The 10,615-nt window shown below is 39.8% G+C and overlaps 1 protein-coding gene across 1 annotated transcript in view; it reads right to left on the reverse strand.

Moving 5' to 3' along the window:
• LOC108700556 (ensconsin) overlaps positions 1-10,245 on the reverse strand; it is a 55,305-nt gene extending 45,060 nt beyond the window's left edge. The window contains 3 exon segments of the mRNA XM_041575129.1: positions 2,823-2,921; positions 10,133-10,185; positions 10,187-10,245. Of these exon segments, the coding sequence (XP_041431063.1) occupies positions 2,823-2,921; positions 10,133-10,185; positions 10,187-10,230 (196 nt within the window). The 5' untranslated portion in view covers positions 10,231-10,245.
• Positions 10,246-10,615: the final 370 nt, after the last annotated feature.

Raw genomic sequence — 10,615 nt, forward strand, 5'->3', positions numbered from 1 at the left:
AGGGGGTTACAGTTATTCAATTTCTAAACGAAAAGAGCTTGTTCTGAACAACAGCCTATTGCCTTAATCACAAAAAAAAGATTGTAGAATTTTGTGAGCTAAACGGGGAAAACAGGGAGATTGAAGCTACTCCATGTTTGGTTCTTGCAAGGGAGATAATTAGATCAGTATATAGATAATCCCCTCTGTATTATGCATTTTGCTTATCCGTCAACTGGTAATCAAATTATCTACCTCACAAAAAACATATGAAATAGCTTTAAATACCCTATTTGCCCTGTTTAGCTAAAGAAATAACCAAAACCATAGATTTTTCATGATTTCCTGACTGGACTATCATATTCATTTATTTTATTTTATTTTAATGCACTGTTACTTAGGCAAATTATATGTATATGTATTGAATGTTAAAGATTGAAGATGGCTGCTGTTTGTCTGTCTTGAAATAAGCCCTTTTGGAATAAAGGCCTTTTAAGAATATACCTCACGTGTGGTGCTGTCTGTTTATCGAATTTGTTTACAGAACAGGTGGAAGTGGCCACCTCAGACCTGCACCCGCATCTAATATACCCTAAGGGTGAGTGCTGACTTCTAATCTATATTCCAAAGATTGAAGATGCCACAGCTTGTAAGCATTTACTTACATTGGCTGTTTTTAAACCATGAGTGTATGCTTTAAATACTTTGGCAATGCAATGAGCCATCCAACTAGAAATAGATATTTGTTGTTACTTTACCCTTTGTTAGGCTCAAATGCTTAAAACAAAGCTCAAGATCTCACACAAACAGTGAATTACCACATGAATGTCCAGAAAATTCTTAGCAATGGAGTTACAAACATAAGATGCAGTTGTGTTGTATGTGCTGTACACAAAAGGATTTTTGTTTGTTGAATGTTCACTGTAGACACACATTCTTCACAAAGGGGACACAAAATATGCTTGTGTTGACCTTATCCCTTCACAGACTGGGTAGGGAGAATTCCTTGTTCTGACAATAGAATTTAAGACAAGGGCCACATGGGGCCGAAATTAGCTTGCTGAAATCCACAGGCCAATTTCATCCGCTACCACTGACAGCAGCCTCATCTTCTGTTCAAACCCAGAATCACTGTTGGCTCCAGCGTAATAACACACTTTTTATTGTCCAATAAAAAAATTAATAAAATGTATTGCCAAAAAAACACAAGGTTTTGTATTTTGCACCGAAATCCTGCGAGTGTGTTTGCGCCAGAGTTAACACAGTGGTTCCGGATGGGAACAAAAAAAGGAGGCTACTGCCAGCGGTAGGGGCTGAAATCAGTGTGTATGCTTCTGTAACATGAGTGGGATGAGAGATCAAGATATATGCATCCAATCTTTCAAAGGGGAATGGTACAAACATTTTGGACGCAGTATCTGCAGCCCACTATCTCAGTCAGATGGTATTGCTATGCATGTTTAGATTCTTGCCAATGATAATACAAACTTTTAATCTGGAGGGGAAAATGTCTCTCCCCGATATGCCATCGGGCTGATCCGATCGTGGGCCCTAAAAATATGAATTATTAGACTAAAATGGAGTCTATAGGAGATGGGCTGTTATTTACCTCTGCTGTGAACTTGCAACGCTACTTTTTGTTAGAGTGCACAGTGCTTTTTTCTTAACACTGTATTAAACATCTTATCCATGAGTTCTATTAACACAGTCCCAGAAGTGTGGGCATCTTAAATTTTAAAACAGATGAACCTATACAAATATTTTCTTTCCGTTTTGAGGAAGAGGGTGTAAAAATTCCAAGAAAACCCAACCCTGGATTAATATTTTTTAAAGGAGACATAATGTAAAAAAACAAGAATCTACCAGTGCATTAAACTCTTTTAGATATAGAAGGAATGTGATTTTAAAAGTTTATTGAAAATTTCTGCAAAAACCCTACTAGTCCCACTCATCTGTACCACTTTTTTGCCAGCTAAATTCTCTGGCTGTGTAGGGGAGTGCTGGTCTGTAGGATGGGAACCAATCAGCAGCTAGGCTGATCTGACAGGGAACTGTCTTTGCTTGTGTGACTGCAGGGCTGTGATTGGTTATCCTCCTCCTACTGTTCTTCTGGCAGGTACCGTTAGGACATGCCCACCCCTCATTTTAATATTAATTTACAACTAAAACCAGATAACAGATCTTTACATAATTTGGATCTTCATACCTTAATGAAGTCTAGTAGAAAAATCATGTAAACATTATATAAACCCTCATTTTAATATTAATTTACAACTAAAACCAGATAACAGATCTTTACATAATTTGGATCTTCATACCTTAATGAAGTCTAATAGAAAAATCATGTAAACATTGAATAAACCCAATATACTGGTTTTGTTTCGAATAAGGATTAATTATATATTAGGATTATATATCATGTAAACATTGAACAAACCCAATATACTGGTTTTGTTCCGAATAAGGATTAATTATATATTAGTTTGGATCAAGTACAATGTATTATTTAATTACAGATAAAAAGGAAATAATTTTTAAAAATTTGGATTATTTGGGTAATTATAGTCTATTGGAGACGACCATTCCGTAATTTGGAGGTTTCTGGATAATAGATTTTCGGATAATGGATCCCATATCCGTACCTCTTTTGAGCAGGGGGTGGAGGAATTGGGACTGTGTATCTTTGATATGGAAATATTTCATCATGCACTGCCTGTTTCCTATTCCTCAATGCTAGCGTATTGAAGAATTTCGACACCAAATATTACAATGCCAATAGTTCTACAATTGTGCATTTTAACTGGAGATTCTCTTCAAGAATGAATTTGGAAAATGTCACTTACCTGGTTTTGTTGATTTTGGAATCAAGGCAGGCTGATCTGGGACAAGGCTAGAACCACTTTGATTTCTTCTCTCTTCTGCCTGCGCCTGTGCTGCAGCAACTATGCACAGAAAAATATAAATGACTGGAATGGCAAACAATCTGACACACTTCGGAATAGGTTTCACCTCCCTACCAGAATGTTTTTTTAGGTTTCTCGAAATCAAGAATGCATTTAGAATATCCCAAATCAAATAGAATTCAAGTGTAGTTTTTTAAACTTAATTTACCTGACCTGACCTTTCAAAGCTATGAACTATTCATACACTATCCTCTTGCAGGCATATGGCAAAACTTGTACTGGTACAGGTATAGGATCCATTATTCGGAAACCCGTTATCCAGAAAGATCCAAATTACAGAAAGCACATCTCCCATAGACTCCATTTTATCTAAAAAACCAAATATTTAAAACTGATTTCCTTTTTCTCCTTAAAAAATAAAACAGTAGCTTGTACTTGATCCAAACTAATATATAATGAATCCTTATTGGAAGCAAAACCAGCCTATTGGGTTTATTTAAAGTTTACATAATTTTCTAGTAGACTAAAGGTATTAAGATCCAAATTACGGAAAGCCCCAGGTCCCGAGCATTCTGGATAACAGGTCCCATTCCTTTATTAAGAAGTGGAGAAGTGACATACTAATTTATATGATGACATGTAAAAGGAGGCCTCAAAGTTGAACATATCCGCTTAAAAAAGATATACAGGTATGGGACCTGTTATCCAGAATGCGCAGGACTTGGGGCTTTTCCGGATCTTCATACATTGTCTACTAGAAAATCATGTAAACATTAAATAAATCCAATTCTTCTTCCAATAAGGATAAATTATATCTTAGTTTGGGTCATGTATAAGGTACTGTTTTATTATTATAGAGAAAAAGGAAATAGTTTTTAAAAATGTGGATTATTTGGATAAAATGGAGTCAATGGGAGACGGCCATTCCGTAATTCGGAGCTTTCTTGATAACGAGTTTCTGGATAATGGATCCCATACCTGTATATACAAAACAATAATAATATATTTATACACAAAGTCCTGTTCTGGTGCACTCAAAAAACATAAGGAAAATGCCATATTGAGTTTTAGAAAAACAGCCACACTCACAGGTCTTGTGAAAAATGAGAAGTGCATTTATTCAACGTTTTGGCCCCTACATCGAAGCCATCATCAGGAAGTGAAAAAAATACATAACACAGTGTTACTTAAATGCTAAAATGGTGCCAAAACATCCAATTAATGATGCCAGTAGTGGGCGTGATTTCAATAAATTATCTGTTGTGCATATACCATCAGTACATAGCCTTGTTAATATATAAAAGCAACTAATAAATACAGTATATACTTGAGTATAAGCCGAGTTTTTCAGCCCCCAAAATATGCTGAAAAACGCTACCTCGGCTTATACTCGGGTCAAGCGCAAAAACGGTCGCCGGTGTCTAAGAATAGTCGCCGGTGTCTAAGAATAGTCGCCGGCGCCCAAGAATAGTCGCCGGCGCCCAAGAATAGTCGCCGGCGTCCAAGAATGGTCGCCGGCATCCAAAAAACTAGACGCCGGCAATTTTTTGATTGAAACTTACCAAAAGCTGCTGCATTTCTCACCGTTGGCTTATACTCGAGTCAATAATCTTTCCCAGTTTTTGGAGGTAAAATTAGGTACCTCGGCTTATACTCGGCACGGCTTATACTCGAGTATATACGGGTATGTGAAAAATCTTGTGTCTATTCCTAGATTTATCCCCAGAAGTGATAAAAAGCCAAAAGGCAAATAAAAGCAGAGTGTGATCATCCCCAGTAAAAACATTCATAAAATAAATGAGCAGAACCGCAACTCTACACACTCATACGAGTTGCACTCAGCCGCAAGTTGATTCTGCCCTTATAGCCCATCAACCAGGTTCCGGACTAATGTACAGGCCGATCCACCTGTCCTCACTGTTCATTCACTGCCATTAATCAAACAGAAGCCTCCACATGCTGGCCTTCTGCAAGCGGTTCCCATGGTAACCCCAAGTACACTCGTGCAACTCTCAGGCCCGCTGGCAGCATACTCCTCCCACAGGCAGCTACTACATGTATGGGGTACCAAGTCTCCTTGCCACACACCGGTACATTCGGCAAAGCAAAACCCTTAATACTTTGTGGGATATCAGCGTTTTTCGGTCCAATAAACGATAAAAAAAAAAATATATATATATATATATATATGTGTGTATATATATATATGTATATATATATATATATAAATAGTTGACACAATATGGGTCACGTGGCTTGGTGCTGAAGAAACCTGGAAATGTTCTGACTGCAATTGTCTTATCTCCATCAGTTTACTCTTTTACCTTGTGTCATGTATCAAGAGCAGCAATTTTGCAGATTGGCCATTTCTGACCTTGAGGGGAACACACTTATTCAGCATCCTCATTATCTGCTCTATTTTGCCATACTAGATTTAGCCTTGTCACAGACAAGGGATAGAACTATTACTTTATGCAAAATGTGAGTCTGCTTTAACTGACATTTTAACTTTGTTTTTTTTTTTTTAACAAAAAATGCAGGATTTAAAACACAACATTTTTAACTCAGTAATGGGGTAGTAACGTTTTTATAAACAATAGCAAGAGCTGATTTAAGGGGCAATCTAAAAACACAAAAGACCATTTTATTCTATTGCAGGAAAAACACCAAGAAAAATATATCTGTACAAAGGCCCTTTTATTTAAAGAAAAATCCCCATGGGGAACTCAAAGTAGTCTTCTGCATTCAACTTCCAGTAGTGATATCAAAATATTATTTTCTATAGCTTTAGAAATAAGTCAAATCAACTGGACTTGCTGTGTTCTGTTTTTTACTTTCTTGAAGAAGTTTCAGCAGTCATCCAATTGGCTTTCTCAATTCAGTTATTTTCTACTTATTTTCTACAGATTGTTAGGTGCATGTTCTTTAGCAAGCCCCTGTTTGAAAAATGTATAAGAACAGCACACTGGCATATTTAACTTACATTCACCATTTAAGTGGTGGCCTGCTAGAGGAAGGCATAACCATGTACTTTACTCGACTACTACACCTTGTGGACAACAGATGAGTGCAATTAAGGTGTATCCCTAAAATAAAATGAAATTAATGAAATAATAAAATTTTTAATAAAAAATTTTTTATGGCACTGATTTCCCACAGTAGAGCTTTGCTAGCTGTAACTATTGTGTAATTTGGCCAGGGTGCCCAAACTTTTTTATTCAGCTGTAATTCTGCGCTCATTTCTGGGCAGACTCTGTAGAGCTGTATAAGGGCAGTGGCCCACGGGAAGATATGTAGTCTGCAATTTTTTTAGACGCTGCAGGCAACAAAACTCCCAAAAATGCCTCTCCATTGCTGGGAATAGGAATCGCTAACGGTATGTTCAACTGATCGCTAAATTGCCCAAAGTTTTCTCTGGAGGCATCTTCAGGCAATTTAGCGATCAGTTGGGCATACCACCAGCGATTTCAAATACCGGCAATGGAAAGGCATTTTCAGAGATTTGTTGTCCTCGGGTGCGTCTAAAAAGTCGCTGGCGACAAATCTTCCCGTGTGACACTGCCCTGAGAAAAAAAGATAATAATGCGATAATGCCATTAGCTGGAGTTGCTGGATGAGTTAAAAATATCATTGTGGATAAGGGGAAACATAGATCTTTCCTCGTGTCATAAATTTAGAGACAAAGCACGTATGAAGACAGATACAAAGGGATTATTCTGTCATAATTAGAGTATTAAAGCTGACAGATGGGAAGCAAGGTTAAGACACAAACTACAATAAGGATTAGTGATTGAGGTGGAGCAAGACTGGATGGAACACAAAGTGAAGACAGTGAGAGGATATCTTTCAACTGGGAGCCAGGTCAATTATTTGTGCTAATGGCTGTAAGTGCTGTGTCACTTCATTCTAGTCAAATGATACTCCCTGCAGAAAAGTATATTTAAAGGAGACATTTACTCCCTGCAAAAAAGGATATTTAAAGGAGACATTTTGTTTAAAAATTAAGACGTACCCGTGTATTATACTCATTTAGATATAGAATTGTGCTTAAAAAGTAGTGTTTCAGGCTGATTTATTGAATATTTCTGCAAAAACCCTAATAATCCCTCCCTTCTCTTCCACTTCCTGCTCCCTGAATTCCCAGGTTGTGCAGGGGAGCCGGCGGCACTCAGCTCAATGCACTGTAGGATAGAAACCTAACAGCAGCTAGCAGGACCTGATAGGGAACTGGAGCTTGTATTTGTTTGTGTGACTGCAGGGCTGTGATTGGCTGCTCCCTCCTACTGTGCTTTTGGCAGGGGCCGTTAGGACACTACCACCCTTCATGCTGACAGATGACAGTTATGGAACTATGGAGTTTTTTTTAGAAAATACAGAATTTGGGTTTCATGTTTAATTATACAGCTTTTTATGTCTGGGTGACAGGTCCCCTTTAAGTATAGAACTTATAGTATTTGCATAATTTAGATTTCACTGTCGCTTACAAGAATGCAAGGCACCTTGATTACAGTTCTGAACACAGGTACAAATCTCTACCCCATCCTAAATTGTACTTGTGAGCAATCCTATCTACAGTTCAAGCTGAGAAAATGCTGCCAAACTCTGCCTTAAGGGAACAACTTGGCCTCCCAGTGATTCTACTTGCTTATACAAAGCTTGGCACAGGGTACTTTTCTTCCCAGAGATGCCATACTCTCCTCGTGCCCCAGCATCCTCTGCACCACCCTGCTGGAGCTCTCATAAGTGGAACAGCCTGCATGATATGTAACTTTTATAAACAGGTCAGCATTCTCAAAATTTGGGGGAACTGAAACCCTTAAAATGATTCTGTTGAATAGCTCAGCACTGACTAAAGCACTTCATGTATATAGATAGCTATAAATGCATTTGTACAATGGTAAGCAACAAATCTGCCTTTTACATTAAAGGAGACGTATAGGATAAATGAAAAAAACCCTAATTTTGTAGGCAATTATAAGTAATATATGGTGTTGATTTTACATGGTGCCAAAAATTAACATTATCTTTAAAAATAGCCCCTTTATTGGAGATCCCTATAGATGTTCTCTGGTGTCCGTCTGTGCTTCTAACGAGGGGTGGGTGTGTCCTAACATTCCCTTCCAGAAGCACAGTAGGAGGAGGACAGCCAATCACAGCCCAGCAGTCACACAAGCACAGAAAGGCTTCAGTTCCCCATCAGGTCCTGCTAGCTGCTGATTGGTTCCTGTCCTACAGTACAGTGAGCTGAGTGCCGCCTGCTCCCCTGCACAGCCTGGGAATTCAGGGAGCAGGAAGTGGAAGGGAGGGATTATTAGGGTTTTTGCAGAAATATTCAATAAATCAGCCTGAAACACTACTTTATAAAGCACAATTCTTCTATATCTAAATGAGTATAACGCACTGGGACAGTCTTATTTTTTACACAAAATGTCTCCTTTAACAAATGTGCCGTGATGATAAACAGACCTTATAAACCCTTGATCTAAAAGTGAAAATATGGACTGACAAAAATCCTCATTTCTAAGAAACACTAACTGGTTAACATTGTGCAAATAGTGTCCTTAGGTGGATAGAGTAGGTAGTGTCTGAAACAGTATGTGTATCATCTCCCTGACTGTAATCCTTGAGTGGAAGCAAGATGCACCCCCACCCCTCCCCCTAGTGCAAAAATATATAGCTGCAGGGTTGGACCATTACAAATACCTTTGCCAATGAATATTTAGACATTTTGTTTCATCATTAAAGTGAGCACTGTATTAAACAAAAAAGGCGTGTTTTTTTTTATCGAGGAAACAACGTGTGCATTTGCACCATTTCATAGCCCTACGGGCAAGGCCAGACGTGGCGTTTTTAAAAAAGCTCCGCCAGGTGTAAATACGCATTAACTGCACTACCACTGAAACTAATGGAAAACGCACTATGGCAATTCACACAGGGCGCTTGCAAGCCGAAATCCTCCACAGGACGCCAGTATTGGCGTTTTTCAGCAAAAACGCCAATACGTCAAGAAACTACCGAATCAATAGACTCTATGGGATCAGCACGTTTGAAACCACACTTTGCGTCAATACGCAGCGTATTGTGTCCAAATTCTCAATGAGAAGTGCATGTTGGGAATAAAAAAACCTACGCGCTGAAAAGCGCATGTTGACGGTCGTGTGTGGTTTCAGTGGCGTATTTACCGCCGACATTTCTTTTTTAAAAACGCCACGTCTAGCCTTGTCCTAAGGGTCAGGGCACACGCTCAGAATCGGGAAGATTAGTCGCCCAGCGACAAATCTCCTCTTCTTCAGGGCGACTAATCTCCCCGAACTGCCTCCCGCCGGCTAGAATGTAAATCCCCGGCGGGATAGCACTCGGAACGCTTCGTTTTCCGAAGTCGCCCGAAGTTTCCTCGTGAGGCAACTTCGGAAAACAACTCCGAGTGCCATCCCGCCGGCGATTTACATTCTAGCCGGCAGGAGGCAGTTTGGGGAGATTAGTCGCCCCGAAGAAGAGGAGATTTGCCGACGAGTGACTAATCTCCCCGAATCCGAGCGTGTGCCCTGACCCTAAAGAACTCCCTCTGAATACCGACAACTTTGAACAAAGCTTTTTTTTACCCTGGAAGAAAATGGCAACTTCCTGTCATGAATTTCCCACATTTGCCTCTTGCATTACTGAAACTTTGCTCTCCATATTTTACACGTTCTTACTAAGCCTACTGTCACCAATATGGACGTTTTCTACCTGCGGCCCCCCAAGCTACTGCTGAACTAGAACACACCAGAGCTGGCAGAGAAGGCAGGCAGTCAATGTACTATAACATATTTGTTGTGACGTGGGGGGATCCGATTTAGAGAGGATAATGCTAAGGGGAAAGCCAATATTTAACACAGGAAACTTTGGTGCAGAGCAAGAGAGACGACGCAGCAAATCAGAGTCCCCGAGTTCTAGGGTGCTCGTGTCATAAGGCACAACAGACTGTACCATCAGCACGGGGGGCACACATTCCACTGAGAGTGCTACAGCGTTCTCTTCACAGTCCCTCGCCTCAACCACGTCCTCAAGGTCCCTAAGCAGTAGCCCATACAGTAGTTTTCTCCATAACAGGCCACGTCGTTCTATGTCACTCACTTCCCCCTCCCTTATAAATCGGCCCTACTTCCTGTCACTTTTCTTAGAAGCCAGTCCGACACTGAACCGCACTATATGAATTCCTCTGCACAATACATCCAAATATAATTTGTTCCACTTCTGCATGATCTTACCCATCTGTTCCCGCAGTTCCTTCAGCTTGCCACTTCCATCCGCCATCTTTTCCTCCCCCTGTATTGCCGCTCTCTGGTGTCCGCCCCGCTCCGCGCATGCGTATGAGACAATCACGCTCACAGGCTGTTGCTGCTGCTGTTGCTAGGGAGAAGGGACTGATTAGAGATTAACCCTCTGGGGAGCGCATCATGAACTTGATCAAAAGAGTCACATAATAAACACAATTAAATATGGACTTTATGCTCAGATTTGTCAGTAAGCTGTGTGGGGGGCGAGGGCAGAACACTCTTGTTTGAGCCATTTCCCATGCTCAGCTGTTAGTGGAGTTACAATTAACATACCTTCCAACATTTTGGAAATAAAAAGAGGGACAAAAAGTTTTGCTGCACCGAGTGTGGTGAATTTTTGTGACCACACCCCCTAATTACCATGTCTGTTTTACAAAATATGTCAGGTTATCAAAGTTTGAATGTGTTTTTTTA

The sequence above is a fragment of the Xenopus laevis genome, chromosome 8S (assembly GCF_017654675.1).
Source record: "Xenopus laevis strain J_2021 chromosome 8S, Xenopus_laevis_v10.1, whole genome shotgun sequence".
NCBI classification, from domain to species: domain Eukaryota; kingdom Metazoa; phylum Chordata; class Amphibia; order Anura; family Pipidae; genus Xenopus; species Xenopus laevis.